At 40.3% G+C, this 13,772-nt stretch overlaps 1 protein-coding gene across 1 annotated transcript; it reads left to right on the top strand.

The window, feature by feature from the left end:
• Positions 1-5,319: 5,319 nt before the first annotated feature.
• LOC145418516 (uncharacterized) lies at positions 5,320-13,144 on the top strand. The gene is made up of 5 exons (XM_080286902.1): positions 5,320-5,531; positions 8,271-8,450; positions 8,974-9,158; positions 9,508-9,675; positions 11,957-13,144. The coding sequence occupies exons 2-5, from the start codon at positions 8,282-8,284 to the stop codon at positions 12,134-12,136; spliced, it is 702 nt and encodes a 233-aa protein (XP_080143028.1). The 5' UTR covers positions 5,320-5,531; positions 8,271-8,281; the 3' UTR covers positions 12,137-13,144.
• The last annotated feature ends 628 nt before the right edge of the window (positions 13,145-13,772 follow it).

Genomic DNA, 13,772 nt, shown 5'->3' with positions numbered 1-13,772 from the left:
ACAAGTAAAAAAAAAAAAAAAAAAGGTAAAGAGCAAGTTGTAATAGCCAGTTTGCTATAAAAATACAGTTGTACAGCATGTTTACTGCACTTTATGCTGTAGTTTGTGTACATTAATGTATGTAACTTAGTTATTCATTTTTTCATTGTGGAAATTTATAAAGAAAGCCATTGGACAAGTGTTTCTGGCTGCTTTGTTGTGACTCATTTGTGTCACCATGTTGACTACTGTGCATTTTCCATCAGTACTTATAAATTGTTAACTTCTCCCATGTTGCTGGAAGTTTTCTCCTTTTACAGTTGAATGACATCATCCTAACTCTACATCCTATTAAAGAAGTGAAAGGAAGGTGGTTGAACTCTGAATTATGAAAGAAGCACAAAGATAGAACTATGAAGAAAGTATCGAGTTAAGTAGTTCATGCAGTCAGTGGTGTCATGGCACATCTTCCAATGTTCTACTGGTAAGAACTTTTTTTTTTCTTTCTTTTTACCTGTGCAAGTACCTGCGTGATCAAGTAATTTCATTTACTGATAAGTTTCAAAAGGGGCCAACCTTGTCTTAAGATTTTTATATACCTCATCAATGATATTTAAAATTTTGTTGAGGATTCAGTATATCTTGGTGCTGTGTCAGGTGCTTTGTGCTTAACAAGGATCATTTCAAACCATCCAAAATAAGTTGACTATGGAAGGCCTGTGATAGTTAAATGTTTACCCCATAATACTTGCTAAAATTTAGACCTGAGGATTTAGGTGATGAGAAACCAGCAGCTAGTGATTAGTAGTGCTTTAGATGTAAGGTAGAAAGTATTTCATAAGAAGTATAGTTTTGATAAATCATTTATCCAGGTTTGTGACTACAGTAACTCATAACTTCAGTGTGAGAAAGTCCATACCAAACAGTTTTTTTTTTCGTGTGTGTGTAAGGAAATTTAGTGTCATTGGCTTAACCATCTCTGCTAATTTGGGCTTTACCACTTTGTAAAAATGGTTTCTGATGATAATTCTGGAGTTTCATGTGGAGTGGCTGTGAAAAATTACCTTCCAGCAATCATATCCAGGATAATTGATAATCCTTCATTGGATTTTGCCATCCACGTTATCCAGGTTCAGCTGCAGTTCCTTTCGTGTTCCACCTTTCAGTATATTTCTGGTTAATCTTAACTCAGCATGATCTGTTTTATCGTCACACTGTCACCCAGTATTCTGGAATAAGTTTAGGGAAAAGACTGTAACATGTAGCCCATATACAGGAGCCAAAGGGATGTTATCTTAGAACTCCATGATTAGAATGACAGCATCAGATTAGCATCTTGGTACAGTTGTGGGTATACCTATATTCCCAGTGCCAAAAACATCATCTCTCTTCTGTTCAGGAGGGGAAATGATGGGGATTGACAGGTTTGAAGACATTTATTGTTGCACCTATTATGAATCAATGCTGGAATAAGTCCTGTGGCAGTAATTCATTCATCTTAACTTGGTGGAGAGTTTTGTAGCCCAGTGACAGAATTAGACAATGCTATGGCTTCTTATCCTTTGCACAGCACTTCTTCGTGACTTGCACCATATTCTACTGGTATCTCTTTTAGTTCAGGATCCAGTATGGAGGGATGCCAGTTTTACACATAGTTAAAGTAAATGGAATTATTTTGGGTAGCTACAAGCAGTGGAGGGATTGAGAGAGAAGAATGGTTACACAGAGTGGGGGTGTACAAGTTTAAATATTAGAGAAAGAAATCAGGTGTCAAGATGTGAAGTGGGGAGTATGGGATAGGGAAGAGAAGGGAAAGAGGATACCAAGGGAAGGGTAGGCAGAACTGGAGGATTTGGGAGAATGGTGGGGAGGAAAGAGGAACAAGATAATGAGAGTGAGGGGGAACAAGGAAGCAGTTACTGGGGCAGGGTATGTGTAAGAAGGGCAGGGAGAAACGAGGACAAGGAAGACTGGGGAGGACTGGGAGAGGGATAGGGATCAAGGAAAGGAAAAAGGGCAGGGAAGGATGGAATGAGTGGAACAAGGTAGGAGTTAGTGGGCAAGAATCTTCTCTCATCCTTATTTGTGGGGTAGGTGTGAAAAGGTAAGGAGGAAACAAGAAGATGGAGGTAGAGAGAGGGACAATGGAAAAAAAAAAAAATGATAGGGAATGGAGGGAGAAAGAGGATAGGGGAAGTAGTGTTATGTAATATAGGAGGCAAAGGTGAAATTAGAAAGGGGGAAGGGGGTGAAGAACCAGCACTTGAAATGAGGAAACGATTGGATTTAATGGGAAGAGGGGAAGAGAAAAACGGAAAATGGTGGAAACGAGGGCGGGGGAGAAGGGGAGCAGAGATGATATTTACTCTCTCCAAGAACAACCTGAATGACGTCTCAAAGGGTCCAAACTTGTTCCTGAAATTCTCCGCTGGCGTTCTGAATGGGAAAGAATGACTAAACGGAATAGTAGCAAGAAATACTAAGCGATAATTACCATAAAGAAGGGCAACTGTGCATTAGGAAAAATACAGACTTCGAGAATTGCAAATATAAATAGAAAAAAAAAAAAAAGGGAATATGAATGAAATATGAGTGACTATCCTACTGATATGAAATTAGCTAGAACGATTATAATTGACAAATATTAATTTAAAAAAAAAAAGTCAAAAGCCTCTAGGAAGACGGAGGGAGGAAAACGTGGTAATTACAGGAAGTAGGAGAGCCATAAAAGAGGGAGAAGAAACAGGTCGTTAGGTTAGAGGAAGTGAGGTGAGACGGAGGAGGAAAGAAGGGAGGGGACAGGATGAATAAGGACGAGAAGCCGAACAGAGAAGGTGGGAAAAGGGAAACTGGAGGAAGGGAAGGGATGACGTTGAAGAGAGAGAGGGTATATAGGAAAAATGAAGGTAAGTGGGAGGATCGAGGGAGGAGAAGGAAGAAAGAATTTAGTCGCAGGTGGGAAAAGAGAATTGAGGAAGTTGGGATAGAGGATAAGAGGAAAACGAGAGCAAGAATGGAGGAAAGAGAAGACAAAGAAGGAATGGAGGGGAGAGGTTAGGAAGAGAAAGAATATGAAGGGGCAGAAAAGAAATTATGAAAAAAGGAACGCATGGAAGGAAAGAGGACAAGAAAGAAGGTCACAGTGAAAAGAAGAAAGGAAGAGAGAAAAATAAGGCAAATGGACAATGAGGAGGAAGAATAGAAGAGAGACTAAGAAAGGAATGTCGGAGGAGCGGGGGGAGTGCACGTTCTATACTTAATCAATACACCCAAGGGAGTCCACACCTTACTCATCTTACTCACCTCACTCACTCACTCACCAAACTCACTGCAACGGACAGTAAAAGATCACAATCGATACCAGGCTAAAATTCTTATAACGTGACCTGACCTACCCTAACCAGTCCCAAGTTAACCATACAGGACCCATCTTATTGTGTCCTCTTGACAGCCTGACCTCTCCCGACCTACCCTAACCTTACGCGAACCCAAAGTGACCCATCTTGGCCCCTTCAGTCCGATGGCGTGTGTTTATTCATGCTGTCTCCAGACGATTTATAAGCTAGGGGTTAGATACAGCCGTCAACAAGCACTTTATTACTTAGGATTTCCCGAACTGAATAAAATCGTCTGGAAGTAGGAAAATAGTGGACAATAACTTGACATCCTAGTTTAACTTCTTCAAATATTTTCAGATCTAGAGCTTTCCATATTCTGCCTTAACATATAGTCCAGTATACTTCATGTTTAACAGACCATGGAACCTAGCTTTAATGTAGCCTAGCCTAGCCTAACCTGACCTAAATTAGCTCAACGTAAACTGACCCAAACGTATTTCGGCCCAACACATTAACTTAACACCTATTTAACTTAAACTGTACAGCCTAACACTTGTTTAACATAAATCTCCATCCAGCTGATACTCTAACCTAACAACCTAACCTAACCTAGCACTACTAAAGTTTACAGTATATACCATTACCTATTGAATCTAACCCAACCCAAACCTAACCCAACCCAACCCAACTCAACCTAACCCAACCCAACCTAACCTAATATCGAGCGAAGAGTATAAACTGACATACATTAAACCTAAACATCAAGCTAACAATTCAACCTATTTTAACTTAATCTCACCTGAATTAATCTAACTGTAAATCCTTCTTCACCCACAGTCTGCCACCGCATCGTCCTTTACCGGAAGTGAGCTGTTTTCTTGACACTCAACCAGGAAATACTTGCTCTCTCTCTCTCTCTCTCTGCCACGTTTCAGAGGATGGGCTTGTATATCAATGTACAGTACCAATAACGGGATGTTCCTTTGTTCAGCCAACTGCTTTCCTTGCATCATTAATCGCCTCGGTATGCTTTGTTTATAATCTCTCTCTCTCTCTCTCTCTCATCGTGTCCCATAGTATCATCTAGAGAAAAGCCGTCACAATAGATGATAACGAAATGAATAAACGAAGTAAATGCGACTGATTGATATTTACCTGAGAGAGAGAGAGAGAGAGAGAGAGAGAGAGAACAGGTGAGTCAGTGGATGAGTCATGCTGGATTCAGCTGCGCCAGTCTCTCCTGAAGCCACCCACCTGTGTTGTCACCTCCCTCCCTCCTCCCTCCCCTCTGCCTCCCTGTCTCACTCCTCCCGCTCTCCCCTCCTGCCTCTCCTCACCCTTGCCTCTCCCCCCCAAACCTCACCCCTCCCTTCTGTCTTACCTCTGTCGTACTGTGTGTGTGTGTGTGTGTGTGTGTGTGTGTGTGTGTGTGTGTTTTATACGGTAGGAATTATCTACAAGTACCTCATCAGTAAAATGGTAGGATTGGGAGGTCACTATCCACTCACTTGATGTAGGATTCAGGTGATCACAGTGAATAATTTATACTGGGTGGTCAGCATATAGCCAACGCGGACGCCTGGTGGCCTAGTGGGTTAAGGCGCTCCAATCTGATGTGACCCTTAGATGTTCAAGCCCAAGGGTAGGTTGGCGCTTACTATTGACCTAACACCGCTCAGGGAAGAGTAACTAGTCACCCTTAGATGTCTAAAAATAGCCTAGCCCCGGACCCCTACGCCCATGACAACTTGATAAATGGATAGACACCTTTTTTCCACTTACCCCTTTCCCTCTCTAATTCCTTCCCCCCTCCATCATTCCCCCCTTCCACCTGAAGGTTGCGTACTTCCTCCGCCCCTCCAACTCCTCCTTTCCTCCCCTCCCCTCCCTCTCACCCACTTCGTCTTTCCTCACTTCCTCCCCTCCCTCCCTCCCTCCCTCTCTCCACCTCACTTTACCATACCCACTCGGGCAAGTCCAACCTCACTCGCATCTCTTCCACGCTTTATCTTCTTTATCAACAACAACGCCATTATTTCCTCGTGATTAGATAAGAATGATCCACTAAACAAGACAGTGTGGTGGTAGTGGTTGTGGTTGTGCGTGGCTGTGGTTGTAGTGGTTGTGGTAGGAAGTGTTGTGGTGTGACCGTGTGTGGTGCAAGGATATCGTCATACAAACCGCCCATATATCGACTTTCGGCAACTAATTGAGGTAAGGCTAATGTATTTTTGTACTATAGTCAGCATTTCTTCATATTTTTTGTATTTTGGTTACATTTTCGTATTTCTTTTATTCTTTTATTGATTTTGTAGTGGTATTTGTATATTGGCAAGTTTTTCCGAAAGCCTACAGTACATGTGTATAATTTGTGCATCTGTTTTTGTATATTTAAAAAGTTTTTCCTTAATAGTGTTTGTGCCAGTAAGACAAAGAACGCTGATACATTGTTTTTGCTACTCTTGAGCACTGCATCATATGGGTGGTCAATATATCGTCTCTAACACGTAAATACACTACCTTCCTCCTTGTTTTTTGTGACGTTATGAATACTTTGCATACTATTTATTTTTCCACATTGCCATCAAAGAAACGTTAATCATGGAAAAGCTAGTCATGAGAGCGGTAATATGAGATCGAATTCCTGATGCCACAATTATTTTGGCAGCAGTGACACTAGCCAGCCCAACATAGCACTCCTAAATATACGACCAACACCCTCACCAACATAGCAGCCTCTTCCCATGCGTGCATTTGCCTCTGTATCTCGCTAATCTTTACAGTTGTGAAATTATCGTTGCTTTAGGGTATAGTAGACGATATAAAAACTTGCTGATCAGACTTATGCCTAAATTTCAATATGATGTAGCTTATTTGAGTTGTGTGTGTGTATCTGCATGCCAAACGCAACCTCCTTAACTACATTTACAGTACCTTTGTTTCTTGCTGTATAATTACAAGTACGGCTGCACTGTACTAGGATATAGTAGAATATGTTGAATCCTTACTGATCTATAATAATGGCCAAACTTCTGTATTTCCTAACGTATTTCTGAGTTTTGTGTACAACTCTGAGGTTGCCATGACGACAGCCTAGTAAACACACAGGTAGGCGTGTTCGCATATTTGTCATAACTGCGCATGCGTCGCTCAGCTGATTAGGTCAGAGAGAACAGGTGGTTGTGGCTTTGAATAATTTATTTGACTTGGACCGACAGCATGATGGTTCCTGTATTAAAACCAGCACAGACTTTGATTTTTGTGATAATGCACCTTTTCGTAACTTAGCGGTAAATTCAAAATACTCTGTATCATCCTTGTGCGGCTGCTACAGAATCGTCCTATTTTCACTTGTAACTTTTAGTAAGAGGACGGAAGAGTGTTTTTCAGCCAAGTGGCCATGAAGAAAAGAGTATGAGTCGTAGATTATTTTTGCATGCACTACTCTGTGCCGAAGGTTCCACACATATGCGTTAGATAATTAGTTATAAAGTCAATAAATATAATACAAATACAGTAAATATGAATAAATAATGTAAAAAATAGGAGAGGAATGGCGTGCTATTGTAACATATAAATGAATATTAATGACACAGTGACGTTCACGATATTAGAATGCAGAGTCCGTGTTTTAACATATTAGGTGAAGCGAAGGACAAGAACTTACCAACAAAGACTTATAAAAACCTCATTGCCCACTCGAATCACTCCGAGATCGATATTCTTACACCTATATATTTTAGCTGAGCATTCCACACGTCGCCACCTCGTCCCAGATTGTTTTGTTGCCCGTTTTTATTGTCATTTATTACGTTTTTATTGTCCGCCACATTCATATTATAACCGCGTTTGGTTTCGCATTGTTATCGCACCCTCGATTTGTAACCATTGACAGACTTTTGAGAACTGCAGACTGCGTTACTTCCTTGTACATTTAGCTTCCATTGATTACCTCAATCGATAGATTATTTATTTTGATTAAACTTGTAAGCAGTCTTAGGTGCCAAAAAGTCTTATCAAGACCACTCCTACGATGAACGTTGCCCGTTTTGAGAAAATCAGACGACTTCCTATATTTAGCATTTAAACTTAGTGTGCATCATTACTGTAGGTGTTTTAACTAGTAATATAATTATATAATCTTGTCAGGCGCTCCAAAAGCATTTATTTATCTAGAGGAAACACTTCCCATTACTCACGATTTGTATCCAGTGACAGCCTATTTTGAGTTTTTTTTTTTTTTTTTTTTTTTTTTTTTTTTGTATATCCAGCTTGCACCTGAACGCATTTTTGCATAGATGCATGATTTCATTTATTAGACAAGAACCCAGGTTAGACGCCAGTAAAATTCAGATAGGGCTAGTAGTAACAGCAGCTGAAGAAGGCTATTTCGAGAACTGCATGCAGACTGTTTCCTCATGCATTTAGCTTTCATTTTTGCGCATGCCTTTTTTTCTGCTAAATAATTTAAGTAGACGGATAGTAAAACCAGCTTAAAGATGAAAAGGTTAATATTGTATCAGTTACGAAAATACTTGTCATTCATATATCCTTCCCTTAAAACCATTCATTTTGATATTTGCCTGATTTAACAGTTGTAATCCAGACTGGGAGGTATTCTCGTTAGCGTAAGAGAATCGTGGGTGCATGAAATTCCATGAACTTCAGCTATTGAATAGGAACGAGTCTTCTTGGTTACTAGTCAAAATTTATTCTCCAGCCTGACTACACTTGGCCATTAGCTGGTCTGGAGAGGGGATAAGGATCACTGTCAGGTGAAAATAAAGACTACAGTGCATCCTCTTAAACCATCTAGAATACGCCTGTTTGTTTCTGATACTCCCACAAGCCTATTAGCAGTTATTAGTGTCAATATAAATCCTATTACGGGTATTAACTGAGGATTTTTGAGTTTACTAATAATTTCCGTCGATTCATCTGCCATTTTCACAGGAAGAGGACAGATGGCGGGTGTGTGGGCGTTGGTGGGCGTGGTGTTGTGCCTGGCCACCCACACCCACGGCCAGCTGGGTGAGGGCGTAGATGTGGGCGCGGGGGAGGATGAGCCAGACAACAAGGAGGAGGGAGTGGGCGGGCAAGCTGAGAATGAATCACCACCAGACAGCTCTCAAGGTACGGTACACCATGCTGGAAAGAAAGAGGTTTGTTTTATCGTTCCGCCCAGTACTGTAACTTTTTTTTTTTTTAAATGTTTATATTTGGTGCAATATTCTAACAATATTTTCAGCTGCTGATGACGAAGATGAAAATTGAGAGAGAGAGAGAGAGAGAGAGAGAGAGAGAGAGAGAGAGAGAGAGAGAGAGAGAGAGAGAGGTATACTGTATAATGTTGGCAGTGGTAGTGGCGGTGTGGTGACTGATAATAGTGACGATGATTATAGAATTTAAAAATGTTCTAGTAATATTCCAGCTGTTAATGACGGTCTAAATGATGATCTGTAAATGTGATGGTTGTGATGGTGATGTTATGGTGATTTGTGTAAGGGTAGAATTGCTGATGTTTTAATAATACTGTATTCCAGTTAACGATAACGCGTTAGACAATGAAGATAATGCTATGTCTGATGTTGGTAGTGATGAAAATGATGGTAAGGTAGTAGAGAATTAAAGATGTTCCAATAATACCGTATTTCAGATGGTGGTGACGTAAATGACGCTGATGGCAACAAAGATGAGGCGATAAGTGATGATGGTAGTGATGATGGCGGTGTGGTGATGCCTGTGAGGTGGAAGGCTGTGGAGGAGACATACCAGGGCTGCTACAAAGAAAACAACAGCATCAACGACATGGGCGGCATTATGTTTATCAATCTTAAGCAGGTAGGCCACGTAGATTTCAAATGCTTCAGATTTAACCGATATTTTTCGTATTTTTGCAGCGTATTTCACGTAGCACGATGACAGAGTATGGCGATATTGGAAGGATTTATGTAATGCAGAGGGTAGGAAGGTGTAATATACAAATCACTCAGGAAAAGGTGTTAGGGAGCTTTGTTGACCACGGAGAATTGATGATGAGGCTGGTGGTGATGATGGTGACGGTGATGAATATGGTGGTGATGACGCCTGTGGTGGTGGTGGTGGTGGTGATTATGGTGGAGGTTATGTGATGATTATATGGTGAAAGTGATGACGCCAATGGTGGTGGTGATGATTATGATGATTCTAGGTGATGCTACTACACAAATTAAGCAGCGTGGAGGCGGGCTGCTTTCATATGTGTCGCGTGACCGAACCCTTCACCCACTACATGAGCGTCAGCCTGGGTAATGACACTCTCGGGCACGCTGACTCCTGTGGGTGTCACCTCAAGGATCACCTCCAGCCGAGTAATAAGGTGAGGAGGGTGTGGTGGTGGTGATAGTAGTAAGATCAGTAGGGCTGATGATGATGATGTAAAGCGAGTAGGGTGTGGGTGGTAGTGATGATGATGATAATGGGTTGTCAGTCGGCATGTTAAGGGTTGTAGTGGTAGTGGTCGTGGTGCTGGTGATGATGATGATGATGATAACAATGAAGATGATGTTGGCAGGCAGTAGTATGAAAAAGAAGAGGAGTGATGTGAAAAATAAGACTATACTGTATTGAGTGGGTGTGTTGAGAGATATTACCTCTACCATAATTGTAATCCTCTTTTCTTACGTAAATACCGGTCAGATGTTAGGCAAATAGCTTTTAAATATTGCAGTCTTGTTTTATTGGAAGACGGAAAATGATCTGGCTAATTAATTATATAAAAAAATTAAAGCTGATCGAATACATAAATTATCCCTTTCCCCTAAGTTTTCTTCATACCGCCTCTTTTTTAATGTTATCACTGTCGGTATTTCGCCATATGTACAGAGTTTTAATTCAGCTGGCATATAGTAAATTATATTGCACTAGGCTTAACGATTTCACGGTAAATGTGGGAGGTTTTAGTTTATAGAAATATCATGACTGAAAATTTTCCAAGCGCCGAACTCTCTAAAAGTCAATGCCACATGAAAGCGTAGGGGAAAAAAAAAAGAAAGGAAAGAAAACTGGCATTTGTGAGACTCAGACACTGCCACTCTAGCCTCACTGACAGAGCCCTCATCCTGCTCCATGACCTTCTCTGCCATTCATAACCCTTACCACGCCATTAATCTCACTTGGCTTCATGAGTTCTTCGGATTCCCGCCAAAAATTCGAATCCCGCCTTATTTTTTTTGTTATATGTATTTTTATTTTGTCAATGAAAGTATTTATATATTTACATTATGTTCAGCCTACAGTATCATGGCGTCTTTTATTATTATTAGTTTTTCCATGATTTGATTCAGCTAAAGTTTAGATACAGACCTTTCAGTGTCTTCGTTTCTACCGCTAGACGTTTATTTTGCAAATTAGATTTCTCAAAGTGAAGGGTTTAGTGAGAGAGAGAGAGAGAGAGAGAGAGAGAGAGAGAGAGAGAGAGAGAGAGAGAGAGAGAGAGAGTTTTCCCCACTCCTCCCGCCATCCCCCAAAATAAGTTACCCTCAGCATTTTAAACCCTTCAGAATCTCCCCTATAGCCTAATGGTCGCCCCTTTGAACGATTTTGATATTGAACTTAGACCCGTTAGAAAGAATATACACGGTTTGGAAGGACTGAGAATTTCCTGGAAGCTTCTGGACGGCGCTGGAAAGTAAAATGAGGGAATTAAATCTGGAATGGATGTAATGGATTTTTGTGTGGCGGTCCTTCCGTTTTCTGTTCATGCTGGATTATGAGAGAGAGAGAGAGAGAGAGAGAGAGAGAGAGAGAGAGCGCTTTCCCATACCGTATTCCTTTCCCTCATTCATTGGACTCAGGGATGAGAGAGAGAGAGAGAGAGAGAGAGAGAGAGAGAGAGGGGACTTTTCAATATACCTTTCCCTATTTCCCCCACACTACAAAGGCCAGTCGAGCTAAAAACGCATCACAGTGCGTTAGGTCTCGTAAACGAGCCACTTCTCCCTCGCTTTACACCCTAACACGTACAAAAAAACACGATGAAACGAGGAATTTACGTGTATGTCGAAATCGCGTGTCGTTTGTTTCCGTTTGCGCGGGAAAAATGGAGAGGAGAGGGGACAATTTTGATTTTTTCCTGTTTTGGGTGAGGTACGTTTATTTTTTTATTTATTTTTTCACATCTTCGCCTTGTATGGTTTTCTGAGGCTGGGTCAAATTAAATTGCGTTAGGTCAGATTAGATTATGCCAGGTTAGGATGCGTTAAACTATCTGTAGGTTAAGCTAGGTTAGGTAGATTAAGTTAGGACAGACATTTAGAATAGCTTAGGATGAGCAGAATGATGTTAGGAATAATTTTGTTAGGCTGTAAGGTTATGAGGTATTGAAAAGGCAGGCATTAGGGCTAAATTATACTGACTAAATAAACTTGCCTTTCCAATCTATAAGAAAGAATACGAGATGAAAAATATTAACTCTGTTCTAAATAATAGTTTTTATACCCGTTCCTGAGTACAGTATTTTAGGTACAGATTTCGACACCGCTTTGTTCGGCGTGATAGAGAAATAGGGAATACAGAAATTTATATATATTTTTCATAATGTGTTTATAGAATTTCCTTAACTTTTTTCCTCCCCCTCTTTTTTTTTTTTTTTTGACCAGGTGTCAGATGATTCAAACTGTGACAAGGAGCCGAACCTGTACCGCATCTACTGTGGCCCGTGGAATAAGGAGTGTTACAACCGAGGCAGCAGTAGTGTGATGTTGTCAGCTTCATCACTCATCACTTCACTTCTCATCACTCTCCTAACATCACACATCTCTCAGCTGGATGTTAGATAGCTGCAAAAGCAAGGATATATTATTGCCTAGGTGTGTAGACCAGATGGTACGGTAGCTCTTAGACAGATGAACAATAATTTTCTAATGAATTTTTAACCATTTGTAAGCCGAAATAGCTTAGTGATATATTTTTTACTCCTTTCCTTCCCTCATCATACCCTCAGCTATATGAGATTGCCTCAAAACAAAGAAATAAGGTTGTTTTAGTATATGGTTATGTAGGTAGTAGCTGAGCGTAATATAGAGCTATAATTCTCTTGTTTGTCTTTAGCGCCCTTCTCAGATTTTTGCGTTCATTTTCTTTCGTCATATCGTCTCTTCACAAGACCCGGATATTAACTAACTCCAGCACAAGGGGAATATTTTGCTGTGAAGTTTGGTTATTGAGCTAGTGGCTATTATAAGCTCTGAAATGCTGTAATTGCCTCTTAAAACCCTTCTTCCTGTCAAGGCAATATAACGTCTCTCTCTGCTCTAACAATCAACAAATCATATGCTGGATATTGTTCTTTTACATTATAATGGCCAAAAACGACGCATTAATGGAATTCTCCGTACTATATAAGCAAAGAGAGGAATAGTTTGATCTCTGAGACCAACATATTGCCCTTGTATTAAGCCAGTGAGACAGAAGAGTAGCCTACGTTAATGTCAAGTAACTTAACAGCAACAGCTCTCAGATATTGACTATATGATGTGACCCGATTTGCCATTATTGTTTGTTAAAATATAGAAGAAAATAACGAAATGATTTATCTTTTTTTTTTGGGGGGGGTTAGTTGAGTTTATAATTATTTTCCCGCTGTCGTCAATTTCCAAGTCTTCGACAGATAATTATGGGCAAATAGGATTAGGTTGGCTTGAGTGATGATTGTGGTGTTAATTTAAATGTTCTAGTTGCCAAAGTTACTATGATGTGTGTGTCAAGATGCATATTACAGTATAGGGTCCAACTTAGATTGTAACTTCGAATATTTACCGAGTCTGTATATGATGTAAATACGAGAGTAACACTTATCTACTGCGTATGTCATCCCTTTACTCTAGCTGGTTTTATTGTTATGACAGAAGATATCATTAGTGACTTGTAAGTGGTTATATATTTAACTAAAATTCAAAATCAATCATCGTACGACACCTGTTTTAAATCACATGGTTTCTTGTACAGTCTTAGATTTTGCTAATATTACGCAGATCTATGACTGCGATGAGATGAGTTATAATATCTTTCTTCCACCAACAACAAATCATGTATCGATCATATGTAATTTACAGTTAAAGTTAAATTTGTACACCTTTGCGTCATATCTCTTGTCCTGAAATCGAGATGTGACAGACGATGGCACAATGTTACGTTCGAACGTTGTGTGTGCTTATTCTCCGTGATTTTAGTGTTGTTTGGTTGTTATTTGTGCCTCATATACAGTGGCGAGGATCGAGTCAGCTCGCCACATCCATCAGTGCTGTAAAAGCATGAGGAAAGCGGCAATTAGCTGTCAGAAGGTGAGTTTTGAGGCTTGTTTATTGGAGTTGGTTATGCGGGCGTGGGTGACAACATGGTCCACTTCTCGGTGAATGAGATGAGTCCTCTTCGTCATACATTTATTTTGCCAGTCACGCCATAGTATCTTCGTAC

The sequence above is a fragment of the Coenobita brevimanus genome, chromosome 14 (assembly GCF_032717465.1).
Source record: "Coenobita brevimanus isolate Jiangsu-jjx chromosome 14, ASM3271746v2, whole genome shotgun sequence".
Lineage (NCBI taxonomy): Eukaryota > Metazoa > Arthropoda > Malacostraca > Decapoda > Coenobitidae > Coenobita > Coenobita brevimanus.
The sequence above is the reverse complement of the archived record's forward strand: the minus strand, read 5'-3'. Positions and strand labels throughout refer to the sequence as shown.